At 56.9% G+C, this 17811-nt stretch overlaps 1 protein-coding gene across 3 annotated transcripts in view; it reads right to left on the bottom strand.

Moving 5' to 3' along the window:
- The window catches only part of LOC140387288 (multidrug and toxin extrusion protein 1-like), an 81259-nt gene that overhangs the window by 15622 nt on the left and 47826 nt on the right, over positions 1–17811 (bottom strand). For all 3 annotated transcript variants that reach the window (XM_072470227.1, XM_072470229.1, XM_072470228.1), the window contains 2 exons: positions 5201–5268; positions 2101–2209 (listed from right to left, as the gene is read on the bottom strand). In XM_072470227.1, coding sequence (XP_072326328.1) covers positions 2101–2209; positions 5201–5268 — 177 coding nt within the window. The remainder of the gene's footprint in view (positions 1–2100; positions 2210–5200; positions 5269–17811) is intronic.

Below are 17811 nucleotides of genomic sequence, written 5' to 3'. Positions count from 1 at the left end.
CCTCATAATTTTGTAGGCCTCTATCAGGTCGCTCCTCAACCTCCTTCGTTCCAGTGAGAACAAACCGAGTCTATTCAACCGCTCCTCATAGCTAATGCCCTCCATACCAGGCAACATCCTGGTAAATCTCTTCTGCACCCTCTCTAAAGCCTCCACATCCTTCTGGTAGTGTGGCAACCAGAATTGAACACTATCCTCCAAGTGTGGCCTAACTAAGGTTCTATACAGCTGCAACATGACTTGCCAATTCTTATACTCAATGGCCCGGCCAATGAAGGCAAGCATGCCGTATGCCTTCTTGACTACCTTCTCCACCTGTGTTGCCCCTTTCAGTGACCTGTGGACCTGTACACCAAGATCTCCCTGACTGTCAATACTCTTGAGGGTTCTACCATTCACTATATATTCCCTACCTGCATTAGACCTTCCAAAATGCATTACCTCACAGGGGGCAGGGAAGATAAAAATGAATGGGGAGGTCGATGGGACGGTGGGAGGCAGGGGTGATCAATTGTCTCCTTCCCTTTCCATGGCACGGCCACTACTGAGTGTCCCATCAGCCAGCTCCAGAGGATTCAGCGTGGTCCAGAAGCTTAACTAGAGCAGTTACCTCAACACCTTGATTACAGGAACTGGACAGAGAGTGGACAGTCTGGTCCTTTAAAGCTTCTGCACCATTTACAAGAGATTCAAATCGGGGCTGTGACAGAATACTCACCATTTACCCGGAATACCCACAACAACACTCAGCACCATCCACTACATGACGGCTCCCCTGCCATCAGAATCAATCTCCTCCCCATTCCCTGCGTCCACATTGTGACTGTGATGTGTATCATCTACAGGATGCAGAAAGCGGCTGAGGTCACATCAACAACATCTCCACCTCCAGCAACTGCTGCCTCCGAGAAGGAGAAGCGTGTCGATGTAGAAGAAACTTCACCATCACCAAATGGACGTCCAACTCACACACCATCCTGCCTTGACCATATAATCATCATTCCGCCATTGTCCCTGGGTCGGAATCCGGGAATTCCCGGCCTAACACCATTGTGGAACCACCAGCACCATCAGAACAGGAATGAGGGGGACCACCACCCACACCCTCTCAGGGTAGCCAGGAAGAGGCAATAAATACAGCATTAGCAAAACCTTAAATAACAGAATGTTTAAAAAAACCCGAGTGGAAGTTCCTTGGGTGTGGACATCAGGCTAGGGCAGAATCAGGCTGCGCTGTGATAACTCCTGCAGTCAAATAGCCTGGCAACAATTACTGCCGAGGCTCATTCACAAAGAATGGCCAATTGGGAAGGATGCTGACACCCGGGGAGCTATATTGCAATGAGGAGTAAAACGCTTCGGGCGGGATTCTCCGATAATGGGGCTAAGTGTTGATGCCGTCGTAAACGTCGGAGAGTTTTACGACGGTGTCGACTAGCCCCTAGGAGCAGCGATCCTGCGCCGCACAGGGGGCCAGCACGGCACAGGAGCGCCTCACGCAGCTCCAGCTGCCGATACGGGCGCCAGCACGGCCGGCGCGGGTCCACGCATGCGCGTGGGTTGCCGTCTCCGCGCCGGCCCCAACGCAACATGGCGGAGCCCTACAGGGGCCTGGCGCGGAGGGACATAGATCCCCACCGGAATAGCCCACCCGCCGATCGGTAGGCCCCGATTGCGGGCCAGGCCACCGTGGAGGCCCCCACTGGTGTCGGATCCCCCCCACCCCCCCCCCCCCACCCCCACCAGGCCGTCCACCCGCAGCCAGAACGCTGAGGCCCCGCTGGGTAGGACCACACGTGAACGATGCCGACGGGATTCGGCTGAACCCGGCGGGCACTCGGTCCATCGCGCGGGGTGTATTGCCGCGGGGGGGGGGGGGTTGCGTAGAGCGGCCCCCGACCGGTGCCACCGCGACATCGCCGGCGCCATTGCCGCTGATTCTCCAGTTGCCGGAGAATCAGCAGGCCGGCATCGGGGCGGCGTCGCGGGATTCGCGCCCGTCAGGAGGGTTTAACATGGGAGAATAATGGTGAGATTGTGAGGGTTCCATTGTTCGAATAACCACAGGTTCAGTCAGTGAGTTTAAACTGTTGGACTCACCAATGCAGCACAGAGCAACTTTAGCAGAGTTGACAGCCTGCTCTGGGTCACTGGCACCCAGAGCGTTACCCACACGAACAGTGGCAGCCATACCATACGACAGTGGAATCTGCAGGGGTAGGAACACAAACAGTTACTTGTGCTAGTTATTTTCCAATTTTTCCTTCCATTTAATCTGGTGCTGAAGGTAACTGCCCCATCCAACATACCAACATCCTCTCCCGGGACTCCCCAATGGGGCGTTACGCCTTGCGGAATCTATGCAGATCCCGCGAGACGTCGTGGTCTGGATCCCGCTCACAATGGGCAGGGGTCCAGACTCGAAAAGCGGAGTGAGCTTAAAAGTCCACTTAAATCTGCCGATGCCAGATCTGACCGAGGATCAACACCCCTCGCCAAGGGGGAGGACACTTGGCTGGGTGCCATTTAGTACTGGTCCTCACATATGGGGAGCAGGTGGAATGGCACTCAGTTGGGGGATAGGGGGGGGGGTTTCCAGGTGGTCGGAAGCCCCCAGGTGGTCGACCTCTAGTTAGGCTGCTTCCCCTGGCACTACCGCCCGAGTGCCTCCATGGCACCATCAGGGTGCCTGGTCGGCAGTGCTGAGGTGCCAAGCAGGCATTTTGCGCACACCGGGGATTGGGCCCTCGGGTGCCCTGCCCGTTTGAGGTAGGGTGCCCGAGGACCCCCTTATAAATAGGGACATTGGGGGGGAGGGGGAGGGGTCCAGGGGTCACCTCGGGGTGTTAAGAGATGGGGACGTCATTTAAAAATGGTGCCCCGATCTCTTCCTGCACTGCTATCTAATGGCACTTTGTTGCTATTTTGCCCCCTGGCGGGGAACATTGCCCCCCCCACCACCCTACCCCGGAGGCTGCACTTAGCAAAGCTCCTCAGTGCAAGATGTCATAATATACACCAGTATATCATGGTGCAGACACACACTGATGGACACGCAGTGGGACCAATCAACACACACAACACCGCAGCCAATCACCAGTGAGAGCACACTCACTATATAGACAGGGGGCATCAGAGTTCCCGCTCATTCGGGATGCAGCCTCCTACAAGGACAGAGCTTACAGCTTACAGCACAGATCCTCACCATGTGCTGAGTGCATAGACTGGTTCGGACAGGCATAGGTCTTTAGTTTAATCTAATATCGTGTTACCCCACAGTGAAAGTATGTTCAACAGTTTCTAACTTAATAAAATAGTGTTGCACTATTTTAAGTGTTGGTGGCCTGTATGTGTTCCACGGATCTAGAGCACCCAACACATCACAAGAAAAGGCACTAAGTGTGGCCTTGGGGAGGGGTGGGGTGGGGGGAACGGGGGCGGGGGGGAACGGGGGGGAGGGGGGTGTTCTCCGCCTGCAACGAAATAGCAACAAAATGCCGTTAGATAGCGGGGCCACTTCCACCATTACAAGCGTTTGGAACATCAGACTCGCATTTGTTTTTTATTTCAATCGTGCCCCGCTGCCTCTCCTTTCTGCTAAGTTACCTGGGGCGGGATTCTCCGAAATCGACGCAATGCCCGCCGACCGGCGCCAAAAACGGTGCAAATCAGTCCGGCATCGCGCCACCCCAAAGGTGCGGAATCCTCCGCATCTTGACCAGCCGAGCCCTAACCTTGAGGGGCTAGGCCCGCGTCGGACTGATTTCCGCCCTGCCAGCTGGCAGGAAAGGCCTTTGGTGCCCCGCCAGCTGGCGCGGAAATGACATCTCCGGGCGGCGCATGCGCGAGAGCGTCAGCGGCCGCTGACAGTTTCCCCACGCATGCGCAGTGGAGGGAGTTTCTTCCGCCTCCGCCATGGGGGAGACCGTGGCGAAGGCGGAAGGAAAAGAGTGCCCCCACGGCACAGGCCCGCCCGCGGATCGGTGGGCCCCGATCGCGGGCCAGGCCACCGTGGGGGCCCCCCCGGGGCCAGATCGCCCCGCGCCCCCCCCCCCGGCACCCCGGAGCCCGCCCGCACCGCCGTGTCCCGCCGTCCCATAGGTGGTTCAATCCACGCCGGCTGGCGTGGGTTGACAGCGGCGGGTATTCGGCCCATCCGGGCCGGAGAATCGCTGGGGGGGGCCTGCCATATATCCGGTGCCGGAGAATTCGGCAACTGGCGGGGGTGGGATTCACGCCAGCCCCCGGCGATTCTCCGACCCGGTGGGGGGTCGGAGGATCGCGCCCCTGGGGCGTCATTCTCCGACCCCCTGCCGGGTCGGAGAATGGCCGTTGGCCGCTGTGAATCCCGCCCCCGCCGAAGTCTCCGCTCCCGGAGATTGGGCGGGGGCGGGAATCCGGCCGCGCCGGTTGGCGGGACCCCCCGCTGGATTCTCCGGCCCAGATGGGCCGAAGTCCCGCCCAGGAATTGCCTGTCCCGCCGGCGTAAATTAAACCTGGTATTTACCGGCGGGACCAGGCGGCGTGGGCGGGCTCCGGGGGCACTCTTTCCCTTCCGCCTCCGCCACGGCCTCCACCATGGCGGAGGCGGAAGAGACTCTCCCCACTGCGCATTGCGCGGGAAACTGACAGCGGCCGCTGACGCTCCCGCGCATGCGCTGGGAAACTGACAGCGGCCGCTGACGCTCCCGCTCATGCGCCGCATTTCCGCGCCGGCTGGCGGGGCAACAAACGCCATTTCCGCCAGCTGGCGGGGCGGAAATCCCTCCGCCGTCGGCCTAGCCCCTCAATGTTGGGGCTAGGCCGCCAAAGATGCGGAGACTTCCGCACCTTTGGGCCGGCGCGATGCCCGTCTGATTGGCGCCGGCTTTGGCGCCAGTCGGCGGGCATCCCGCCATTGGGGGAGAATTTCGCCCCAGATTTCAGTTGAGAAGCGGTTACCGCCTGAACAAGTAGATTCGTGGTATTGCTGAAGGAGCAGGGTAATCCTTCAGCTGAGCCATCAGTGGAGCTGCGGACCAGGTTACCCGCCATGGAATTGCCATTTATTTCAAGTGTTGTAAAAAGAGGAGAATGTTTAACCTTCACACAATGCTTTTTTCCAGCTGCTAAGAGTGATTTTAGTCCCATTTGTGTGATAACATTCTTTCGTCAAACGTGCTTGTAAATAATGTGGTTTGAGCAGAATCCTCACACTTACCAGGTACTGAACCAATTCAATTTGGAAAACGATGGTTTGGGCTCCCAGTTGATTTTGATCAAGTAACCCTGTGGACAGGAAAGGAACAAATGGTAAAATCAAACCTAATGAGCCAACATCCGGAAAAATCATGCTGAGGCGGGTACGAAGACAGGAGTTCTGCGGGAGCTACTCCAGTCACCACATGGTAGTGGTACCATAAGAAAACAAAAAAACGAGCCAGTCTCGTGTCCATGGACCTGGAAGACTGTTTCTTGAGGCCCTGCTTTACTGTCTGCTGTGTGTGCTCCACCAACCCATTGGAAGCGGTGTGAATATGCAATACACCGTTCACGTTCATGAAACCCGCAAACTCCTCACTTGTGAAAGGAGCCCCATTTTCAGAGACCAGCATCTCGGGGAGGCCATGCGTGCTGAAAGACAAGCGCATCTTCTCTATGGTCGCGCGGGACGTTGTGCCCGCCATCCTATGCACCTCGAGCCACTTCGATTGGGCATCAATCAATACGAGGAACGTGGATCCTTGAAAAGGGCCGGCGGGATCCGCATGCAGGCTTTCCCAAAGCCGCCCTGGCCATTCCCAGTGATGCAAGGGTGTGGCTGGCGGAAGCTTCTGATGCTCTTGGCAAACGGGGCAGTGTTGGGCCATCTTCTCAATGTCAGCGTCGAGGCCTGGCCACCAGACATAACTCCGTGCCAACATCTTCATTTCGGTCATGCCTGGATGACCTCTGTGGAGGTCCTTTAGTATTAGCTCCTGCCATTTTTCTGGGTTGAACACATGCATCCACAACAGGATACCATCTTCCACGCTGAATCTGGACTGCTTGGAGGAAAATGGAGGGACCCCTGTAATAGGGGGACCCCCAGAAAAACTAACACGGTCAACGTGAAGAAACAACTTTGTCGTTACCCATTTGCTTCTACTTTCACCCTACGCAGCCTTTTAATGGTACAACCTCTTCAGTGTATATCCGAAGGATCACGTGACGATTTTAAAGGCAGGCGTTTCAGCTTTTGATAGTAAATTGTCTCAGCTGTTAGTGATACTACTGTGCCCGTATCCACTTCCATTTTAATTTGATGACCTTCAAGGTTTGGATATGCTCAAAAAAGTTGTTGATCGTTCTGCATTGGCAAGACACCGAGCTTAAGCTCTTGCGGAAACTCGCTGTCTCTTGACCTTATCCACTATTTGTGGACAAGACTAGATTGTTTAATTGGGTTGTCCTTCTTGTACCTTCTTGGTGTAGGAGAGGTTTTCTGAGCCCAACACGCCTTGGTAATGTGGCCCCTCTTGCCGCAGTTCTTGTAGCAATGCTATTTACTCCAGCATTCCCCCGCCGAGTGTCTAACCTGTGTAAAATGGTGACCTGGGACTTCTGGTGGCGGCTATGAAGGAGTGAGTCGCACATTTGGTGGCTCCCGCTCGGGTTGGACTTTTAGACCTTTCCCCCCGATTTTCTACTGGACTTGAATTGTAAAACTGAAGACAGAGGCAGTTGTGAACTGAATTCCCACATCGGTGCATGGAGAGAAGGACTAGAAGTGCTCGTAAAGGCAGAAATAGAAAGACAGAGAAGGCTTGGGCTGAAGCTGCAGCAGGAGACAGAATGGCGGAGGACCGGACCTCTGGTTTGTCGACCCAGCGGTCAACGGAGCAGCTGATGCAAGTTATCCAGGAAGGCATTGCTAAGCAGAAACGGGACTGCTTGGACCCGATAAAAGAGTCAATTGAGCGGCTGGAGCTTAGATTGGACGCCCAAGATCGGGCGATCCAGAAGGTGGAGAAGGTGCTGGCTGAGCAGGAGGAACATCAAACTGCGGTGGAATTGGAGGTGGGGATGCTGAGAGACCAGCAGAAGAAGCTCCTGGAGAAGGTGGAGGACCTAGAGAATAGGTCCCGCCGGCAGAACTTGAGAATCATTGGGCTCCCGGAGGGGTCCGAAGGAGCGGACGCTGGGGCATACATCACAGACATGTTTGAGAAGCTGCTGGGGGATGGGGCATTCTCACGACCCTTGGAGGTGGACAGGGCTCACAGAGCACTCACGAGGAAGCCGTGAATGGGAGACCCCCCAGGGCAATGGTGGTGAGATTCCACAGGTACTTGGATAAGGAGCGCATTCTACAGTGGGCCAAGCAGACATGAGCTGTAAGTGGGACAACAGTATCCTGCGGGTTTACCAAGACCTGTGTGTGGAGGTGGCCAGGAGAAGAGCAAGCTTCAACCTGATAAGGTTGATCCTTTTTAAGAAAAAGGTGAAGTTCAGAATGTTGTATCCGGCCCGTCTCTGGGCCACGCACGAGGAACAGCACTTATATTTCGAGTCGTCTGAGGACGCGCTGGATTTCGTCCACTGGTGGTGGACTGAGAACTTTTAAACTTTGCTGCAATGTTCATGGTTTTTTTTGTTTTTCTGTTGTTTTAAAAAAAAAGTATCTCGTTTTTTGTTTTGTGGAAGCTGTTTGTAATGCCTTCTGTATTGATTTGGGACCAGTGGCAGAGCTGAGTGAGTTAAGGATTTCATTTGCACTGTTGGGGGATGGAGGTGTGCTTGTTTAGATTTTGGTGTTTTTCTGTCGGGCAATTGTGTGGGGATTATTTGATGTTGGAGCATGTTTATATGAGCGGGGGGAGGGTGAGGAGGGAACAATAGGTGGGAGACCATCCGGCGCCAGGGATGGGGCCACCAAGCTAGCTGGGCGGGCTAGCTCATGGAGGCGCAGTGGGGGGGTACATATCTTCGGTTTATTAAAGGGGTTGGGTTAGAGAGTATTGTTACTAGGGGGGGGGGAGGTGGGGTAAATGTTCTGCTGACAAGGGAGGGACTTGGACCAAGGGACAGAGAGGAGGTTGGGGGCGGAGGCTGCCTGGGGGCGGGCCGGTGGAGGTGAGGAGCATGGGCTGGAGGCGGGCCCAAAAAAGGGGATGGCTGATCAGCGAATTGTGGGGGCAATGAGCCCCCCTAATAGCCTGATCACTTGGAATGTTTGAGGGTTAAATGGGCCGGTCAAGACCGCACGTGTGTTTGCGCATCTTAGGGGACTGAAGGTGGACGTGGTAATGTTGCAGGAGACGCACCTGAGAGTAACTGACCAGGTTAGATTGAGGAAAGGCTGGGTCAGTCAGGTCTTTCACTCGGGACTAGACTCAAAGACTAGAGGGGTCACGATCCTGATCAATAAGCGGGTGGTGTTTGAGGCGGGTAGAATAGTTTCGGATGTGGGAGGGCAGCACATTATGGTCAGTGGGAAACTGGAGAGGGTGGGGGGGGGGGATGGATGGAGATTAGGGCAGCCGAGGGTGAAGGAGTTCTCCTTCTACTCACACGTGCATAAAGTGTACGCCCGGATTGATTTCTTTATTTTGAGCAGGGCCTTACTGGCAGGGGTGGTGGACACGGGGTACTCGGCGATCACAATCTCAGACCATGCTCCGCACTGGGTTGACCTGGGTGATCTGCAGGTTAGTAAAGACAGTAACCAGCGCCCGCACTGGAGGTTAGATGTGGGACTTTTGGCTGATGGAGGGGTGTGCGAGCGGCTGAGGAAATGTATTCAGAACTACCTGCAGGTCAACGACACGGGGGAAATTTCAGCAGCGGTGGTCTGGGAAGCACTGAAGGTGGTGGTCAGGGGGGAGCTGATCTCGATACAGGCCCATAGGGAGAAGGTGGACACTGCAGAGACGGACCGACTGGTTAAGGAGATACTACAGATCGATAGGAGGTATGCGGAGACCCCAGAAGCAGGGCTTTTAAGGGAACGGCGGAGACTACAGGCGGAGTTCGGCTTGTTAACCACAGGGAGGGCGGTGGAGCAGCTGAGAAAGGCGAGGGGGGCGATCTATGAGTATGGAGAGAAGGCCAGCAGAATGCTTGCACAGCAGCTTAGGAAGAGGGAGGCAGCCAGGGAGATAGGGAAAGTAAATGACGGAGATGGGAACCAGGGGCGTCATTCTCCGCCGGCGGGAGTCTCCGTTTTGCCGCCGCCTGAGGGTTTCCCGACGGCGTGGGGCTGCCCCCACAATGGGAAACCCCTTTGACCGGCCGGCGTAACGGAGCATGCCGCCGGCGGGTCGGGGCAGAAATGTGGCGGGGCGGGATGGAGAATTTTGCCCCTGGTTGGAGATTCAGCAGGGGTGAATAAGGCATTCAGGGATTTCTACAGTCGGCTGTGTAGGTCGGAACCCCCTATGGGGCCGGAGGGGATGAGGCACTTCTTGGAGGGGTCTGAATTTCCCAAAGGTGGACGGGGATCTGGTAGAAGGGCTGGAGGCCCCGATTGGGTTGGAAGAGATAGTGGAGGGTCTGAAGGCTATGCAGTCGGGTGAAGCCCCGGGTCCGGACGGGTACCCAGTGGAGTTTTATAAAATGTTCTCTGGGATATTGGGGGCCGGTGTTGATGAGGATGTTCAATGAGGCAAGGGAAAGAGGGGTGCTGCTCTCGACGATCTCGCAGGCCACGATTTCGCTGATTCTGAAGCGGACAAGAACCCGGAGCTGTGTAGGTCCTACAGGCCGATATCCCTGTGGATGCCAAATTGCTGGCCAAAATGTTGTCCTCCAGGATTGAGGATTGTGTTCCGGATGTTATTGGGGAGGACCAGGCGGGGTTTGTTAAGGGCAGGCAGTTGGTGGCCAGTGTAAGAAGGTTGTTAAACGTGATCATGATCCCCCCGGAAGGTAGGGATGTGGAGGTAGTGATCGCAATGGACGCAGAGAAGGCTTTTGATCGAGTAGAATGGGAATATCTGTGGGACGTACTGGGACGGTTCGGATTTGGGTGGGGCTTTATTGACTGGGTCAGGTTACTGTATCAGGCTCCTGTGGCAAGCGTACAGACGATTAGGACAACAACGGACTATTTTAGACTGCACCGGGGGTCGAGACAGGGTAGCCCCCTCTCCCCACTGTTGTTCGCGCTAGCTACAGAGCCGTTGGCAATTGCTCTGAGAGCCTCAAGGGGCTGGAAGGGGCTGGTCTGGGTGGGGATGGAGCACAGAGTCTCGCCCTATGCAGACGACCTGCTTCTGTGTGTATCAGACCCATTAGAGGGGATGGAAGAAATCATGAGGATTCTAGGGGAATTTGGCTGGTTTTCGGGGTATAAGCTAAATATGGGTAAAAGTGAGATGTTTGCGGTCCAGGCGAGGAGCCAGGAGAGGCGATTGGGGGGGGAAGCTGCCGTTTAGATTAGTAGGGGGAAGCTTTAGGTACCTAGGCATTCAAGTGGCGCGGGAATGGGACCGGCTGCATAAATTCAATCTGGCCTGGCTAGTAGACCAAATGAAGGATGATTTTCGGAGATGGGACACGCTCCCGTTGTCACTGGCTGGGAGGGTACAGACGGTCCTCCCGAGATTCCTGTTCGTGTCTCAGTGTCTTCCCATCTTTATTCCGTGGTCCTTTTTTAAACAAGTCAACAAAGTGATCACTGGCTTTGTTTGGGCGGGCAAGACCCCGCGGGTAAGGAAGGTAATGCTTGAGCGGAGTCGGGGAGAGGGCGGGCTGGCGCTGCCAAGTTTTAGTAACTATTACTGGGCGGCGAATATAGCCATGATCAGGAAGTGGGTGGTGGGGGAGGCATGGGAGCGTATGGAGGCAGCTTCATGCAACGGCACCAGTTTGGGGGCATTGGTAACGGCGCCTCTGCCGTTCCCGCCGGCACGGTACTCCACCAGCCCCGTGGTGGTGGCGGCCCTGAGAGTCTGGGGGCAATGGAGGAGACACGTGGGAGCAGAGGGAGCATCGGTCTGGTCCTTAATCTGTAATAATCACCGGTTTGCCCCGGGGAGTATGGATGGGGGTTCCGGATATGGTGGAGAGCAGGGATTGAGAGGATGGGGGATATGTTTATAGCGGGGATCTTTCCGAGTATGAGGGCGCTGGAGGAGGAGTTTGGGCTGGCGACGGGAAACAAATTCAGGTATCTGCAGGTGCGGGACTTCGTACGTAAACAGGTGTCAACCTTCCCACTCCTACCGCTAAGGGGGATTCAGGACAGGGTAGTTTCCAGAGGGTGGGTAGGAGAAGGGAGCGTCTCTGACATTTACAAGGAACTTATGGGGTCAGAGGAGACGCAGACCGAGGAGCTGAGGCGCAAATGGGAGGAGGAGCTGGGAGGAGAGATAGAGGATGGTCTATGGGCGGACGCGTTGAGTAGAGTCAACGCGTCCACAACATGTGCCAGGCTCAGCCTGATACAATTCAAAGTCGTTCATCGGGCTCTCAGGACAGTTGCCCGGATGAGCAGATTCTTTGGGGTGGAAGACAGGTGTGCAAAATGTGCGGGAGGACCAGCGAACCATGTCCACATGTTCTGGGCATGTCCGAAGCTCAGGGGATTTTGGCGGGGGTTTGCAGATGTCATGTCCACGGTGTTAAAAACAAGGGTGGCACCGAGTCCAGAGGTCTCGATTTTCGGGGTGTCGGAAGACCCGGGAATCCAGGAGGAGAAAGAGGCAGACGTTCTGGCCTTTGCTTCCTGATAGCCTGGAGACGGATCCTATTAGCTTGGAAGGACTCGAAGCCCCCGAAGTCGGAGACCTGGCTATCGGACATGGCTAGCTTTCTCTGTTTGGAGAAAATCAAGTTCGCCTTGAGAGGGTCACCGTTAGGGTTCGCCCGGAGGTGGCAACCGTTCGTCGACTTCTTCGCGGAAATTAATCGTCAGCAGAAGTGGGGGGGGGTTTAGTTTAGCTTAGAGTAGGGGGTTAATAAGGGACCTGTAAGGGAGGGAGATGGCTTTTGCACTATGTTTATAGTTTCATGTACATTGTTTATTTTGTTGTTGTTAAAATACCAAAAATACCTCAATAAAATGTTTATTAAAAAGAAACGGTGACATGGTGGCAGCTTTGCAGCCTTGTTCCTTGAGGTATTCATTTTGTGGATCTTTGCTCCACCCCCCTATCAGTGAAGCTTCTCTCATTGCCAGCTCCATACATCTGGCAACTCCCACAGCAGCTTTTAGAGTTAAAACATTTGCAGTAAGCAGCTTCATCTGAGTTGCTTCATAATCCACAAACCAGCCTGTTTCGGAGTGTATCATCAAGTGTTGTACCAAAGTCACAATATCTTCTTCAAAACGCTACAAACTGTAACAGCGTTTCACCTTCTTCCTGACTACGGCAGTGGGATCGGAACCTTTCTACAATCAATGCCGGTTTAGGAGAGAAAATGTCCCATTAAGAGTTTCATTAATTCACTGACGGATTTGTCGCCTGGTTTTGCTGTGTGAACGAGATTCTGTAGCAGCACAAACATTTCACGGCCAACTGAGCTGAGAAATCTTGTGACCTTTCGGTCCTCCTGTGTCTGATGGGTTGATGACCCGTCCTGACCTCTGACTTTGATCCTGCTTCTGGGGTCATGGCTGAACTTCCCCTATGCCTGTCAACCTGGGTGCACCTCTGTTAGCCATGCTGCTCCACAGTTTCTTTACCTCACTCTCTTGCACGCATTGGCATGCTCCTCTCAGTACATTCGGTTGCTTGGGCTATTTCCATCGCCTTATCCAGGGAAATCCTTATCTCGGCCAGCAGTTTCCTCTGCACGTTGATGCCACTGATGCCGCACAGCGGGCAGTCGCCCAGCATGTCGTCCAAAGCCATGGCGAATCGGCCATGTTCGACCATTCGGCAGAGTCTGCTGACGAAAGCTGAGATCTGCATCCACCTCCCCTGGATCCCCGACAGCCGAATTCAACATGTATGATGCAGGGTCTGCGGTTGAAGTGGTCCTTCACAAGCGCCACCAATTGGTCAAATGATTTTGTGTTGGGAACTCCCCCGGGGATGGAACATTCCTCATGAGGTTGTAGGTCTGGGGCCCACAAACTGTTAACAAAATAATCTTTTAAGACCATAAGACCATTAGAGACCTGTTTGTCTTGTTTGTCTTCCCCCTTGATCTCATTAGCAGTAAAGAAGTACCGGAGCCACTCAGTACATTGGCCCCAGTCTTTGGCTCCCTGGTCGAACTGATCGGGTTTCCCAATCATAGGAATGTTTTTTTCCCACTCGGTGACTTTGCCTTCTTTTTTTCTTCCGGAGGCTCCCGAGGTAACCCCTTCTCCCACACATTATGAAACTGGCGATGACTTGCGATCCTCGTCCACTTAAATCCTCGTCATCAATGTGGTAGCTTGAGGCAACACTGCGGAGGCTTCTTGTATCAGCAAAAGGGGTTTATTAAGGCAGGGCCCTCTGCTAATTCCCGATTCGTCAGGGTTCATGAGCTCATGCATGATAGGCCCAGAGCCGGTCAGGTGGACGAGGAGGGATCACCCCTTAAAGGGACCTTGCTGCCACCGAAGCCAATGAGTTTCTGAGTAACTTGTTGTTTTATTTTTGCGGAACGATCCTCCCCTGGAAGCTGGGTCAGCCTCAGAGAAACATTCTAAAGGGAAAGGTTAACCATTCACAGGGGGCGGAATGGTGGCGCAGTGGTTGGCACTGCTGCCTACTGCGCTGAGGACCCGGGTTCGTTCCCGGCCCCGGGTCACCGCCCGTGTGGAGTTTGCACGTTCTCCCCGTGTCTGCGTGGGTCGCACCCCCACAACCCAAAGATGTGCAGGGGAGGTGGATTGGCCACGCTAAATTGCCCCTGAATTGGAAAAAATAATTGGGCACTCTCAATTTATAATAAAAATAACATCCAGAGGCACAGAGATCTTTGAAACAGATCTTCACTCTGTGACCCCCGGGTCATGGAAACATAGAAAAAATGAGCAGGAGGAGGCCATTCGTCCCTTCGAGCCTGCTCCGCCATTCATTATGATCATGGTTGATCATCCAACTCAATATCCTGATCCCGCCTTTCCCCCCATATCCTTTTGATCCCCTTTGTCCCAAGTGCAATATCGAACTGGCCTCGACTATCAGTAGCAGCGAATTCCATAGGCCGACCACCCTCTGGGTAAATTAATGTCTCCTCGTCTCTGTCCTAAATGGTCGACCCCATATCCTCAGACCTGCTTGTTTCCTGTTAGGATACTGGACCAGACCTCAACTTTTGTTCGGATATCAGGGGCGAAATTCTCCGTTATCGGCGGAAAGTCCGCCGATCGGCGCAAAAAACGGCGCAAATCCCACTTGCGTCACGTCATAAAAATGGGCCGATAGTCTGCGGCCCGAAATGGGCTAGCAGCGACGTAACGGGATCCGCGCTTGCGCAGTGGTTCACGCCGTGCAGCGTCATACGCGCTGCACGGCGTGACGGCTCATAAGGCCGCGCAGCTCCCCCCCCACCCGACCGGAACAGCCGACCGCAACACCCGACTTGATGGCTGGCCGTCGCTCAGCCCCGAGGTTCGAGTCACGCGATGTGGAGGCGCTCCTGGATGCGGTGGAGCAGAGGAGGGACGCCCTGTATCCCGGGCACGGCCGCAGAGTTGCCCCACGCCACAGCCGGCGTCTGTGGAGGGAGGTGGCAGAGGCCGTCACCGCTGTGGCCCTGACACCACGGACAGGCACCCAGTGCCACAAGAAGGTGAACGACCTCGTCAGAGCAGGCAGGGTGAGCGTCCCCCATATCCCCCATATCCCCTCTCCCCCAAATCCCCCCCTCCCCCATATCCCCCATATCCCCCCTCCCCCATATCCCCCATATTCCCCCCTCCCCCATATCCCCCCCTCCCCCATATCCCCCATATTCCCCCCTCCCCCATATCCCCATATCCCCCCTCCCCCATATCCCCCCTCCCCCATATCCCCCCCTCCCACATATCCACCCTCCCCCATATCCCCCCTCCCCCATATCCCCCATATCCCCCCTCCCCCATATCCCCCCCTCCCCCATATCCCCCCTCCCCCATATCCCCCCTCCCACATATCCCCCATATTCCCCCCTCCCCCATATCCCCCCTCCCCCATATCCCCCATATCCCCCCTCCCCCATATCCCCCATATCCCCCCTCCCCCATATCCCCCATATCCCCCCTCCCCCATATCCCCCCTCCCCCATATCCCCAAGTGAATCCAGCCCTAACCTTAACCTCTGCAATGCACGCGCAACCGATGGCGTGCATTCATATACCTGCCTAACACTGTTGCCTTTTACCCCTGCCACCACCCCCCCCCCCCCCCCCCCCCAGGAGAAGCGCGCACACAACAATAGGGAGCATGTGAGGACTGGAGGAGGGCCCGCTGATGAGAGGCCACTGACCGTACACGAGGAAAGGGCCCTGGAACTGGCTGGCGGACCTGACGACCGGGAGGTTGCTGATGCAGAGGTCGGGGCCCCACGAGCAAGTGAGCCACCAACAGCCCGTCCCCATATCCCCCCTCCCCTATATCCCCCTCTCCCGTATCACCTGATCACTGCCTGATGTCTAACCATGCATGCTTCATTGTGTATCGCAGGACCAAACGTCCAGGCACCCATCCCCGCAGATGCACACCGCCCGCAGGATGCCCCTCGGAGACCACGGGAGACGGAGAGACCCGAACCCTCCAGCATGCGACGCCCGCAGGATGCCCCTCGGAGACCACGGGAGACGGAGAGACCCGAACCCTCCAGCATGCGACGCCCGCAGGATGCCCCTCGGAGACCACGGGAGACGGAGAGACCCGAACCCTCCAGCATGCGACGCCCGCAGGATGCCCCTCGGAGACCACGGGAGACGGAGAGACCCGAACCCTCCAGCATGCGACGCCCGCAGGATGCCCCTCGGAGACCACGGGAGACGGAGAGACCCGAACCCTCCAGCATGCGACGCCCGCAGGATGCCCCTCGGAGACCACGGGAGACGGAGAGACCCGAACCCTCCAGCATGCGACGCCCGCAGGATGCCCCTCGGAGACCACGGGAGACGGAGAGACCCGAACCCTCCAGCATGCGACGCCCGCAGGATGCCCCTCGGAGACCACGGGAGACGGAGAGACCCGAACCCTCCAGCATGCGACGCCCGCAGGATGCCCCTCGGAGACCACGGGAGACGGAGAGACCCGAACCCTCCAGCATGCGACGCCCGCAGGATGCCCCTCGGAGACCACGGGAGACGGAGAGACCCGAACCCTCCAGCATGCGACGCCCGCAGGATGCCCCTCGGAGACCACGGGAGACGGAGAGACCCGAACCCTCCAGCATGCGACGCCCGCAGGATGCCCCTCGGAGACCACGGGAGACGGAGAGACCCGAACCCTCCAGCATGCGACGCCCGCAGGATGCCCCTCGGAGACCACGGGAGACGGAGAGACCCGAACCCTCCAGCATGCGACGCCCGCAGGATGCCCCTCGGAGACCACGGGAGACGGAGAGACCTGGAGCAACAGGGAGACGACACCCCCGTCACGTGCGGGAGCGACCACCCAGCGATGAGGGGGGCAGCCACAGGCCCCCGTCACATCCGAGCCAGGACACCACTACCCAGGACACCACTATCCAGGACACCCCTACCCGGGACACCACTACCCAGGACACCCCTACCCGGGACAGCACTACCCGGGACAGCACTACCCAGGACACCCCTACCCGGGAAGACGAAATACCGGACAGTGACTCAGAGTGGATGGGTGGAGACGAACCCCCACCCCAAAGTGCCATGGACTCAGAGTGGGACGAAGAGCACGACACAACGCCACTGCTGTCACCAACACCCTCCACCATCGCAGAAACACTCACCACGGTTGGGCACTTTAGTGATGAGGCGTCTGGTACACTCACTGGTGCGCACAACACAGCCGTCCCGGTACAGCAGGTGGAGGTAGGAGCAGCAGAGGGACCGGGCGGTCGGAGGGCAGCCCAGGCCAAGCGAACATCTGCCGCCCAGATGGATCCCGGGTTCCTGCAGTTACCACACCCACACATAGATCCGATGCAACCACCGACACGGAGACGAGCGAATAGGGTGACGGGTGGCTTGCGGCGGCTGCGGTCGCAGGTGGAGGAGTCCACCCGCGTCCAGGAGCTGGGAGTGGTCCCGGTCATGCGTGCCACCCAGGCTGACACCGCACGGGTGGCGTCCGCGGTGGAGGCAATGGGTGCGACGGTGTCAGACATGGGGAACGGTTTGCGAGGCCTGGGGCCTTCCGTGCAGGCGGCGTCTGTGGCCCAGGAAATGGCTGCCCTCTCACAGGAGGCCATGAGCCAGTGCCAGCGCCAGATGGCAGAGGCGCTCAACGCCATAGCCCAGTCTCAGCAGGCCATGGCCCAGTCTCAGCAGGCCATAGCCCAGTCTCTGCAGGCCATGGCCCAGTCTCTGCAGGCCATGGCCCAGTCTCAGCAGGCCATCGCTGAGGGCATCGGCGCCAGTGGCCATGTGCGAGCTGGCGTCGCACTGTCGCAGACAGGGTTCGACAACCCCCTGGGCTCCATGGCTGCAAACCTGCAGACCCCTGTCGATACCAGCACGGGCCTCCAGGACTGGCAGCGCCAGATGTCGGGGGCGCGTCGGATGGCCAGTCCGTTCGCATCCCCCACCCATGTAGAGGCCTGGGGGCCATCGGGCACCCCGAGGGAGGAGGAGGTGGTGTGGTCCATCCCGGCTCCCTCTGTAGGGGAGGTCCCGGTACACCGCGACACCTCGGACTCCCCCCCTTCCGTCCCAGGTGCATCGGGTGGGCAACGGGCAGGACAGGCTGGCAGCTCGCCATCCCAGTCGCC

Source organism: Scyliorhinus torazame, chromosome 12 (assembly GCF_047496885.1).
Source record: "Scyliorhinus torazame isolate Kashiwa2021f chromosome 12, sScyTor2.1, whole genome shotgun sequence".
Taxonomy (NCBI): Eukaryota; Metazoa; Chordata; class Chondrichthyes; order Carcharhiniformes; family Scyliorhinidae; genus Scyliorhinus; species Scyliorhinus torazame.
The sequence above is the reverse complement of the archived record's forward strand: the minus strand, read 5'-3'. Positions and strand labels throughout refer to the sequence as shown.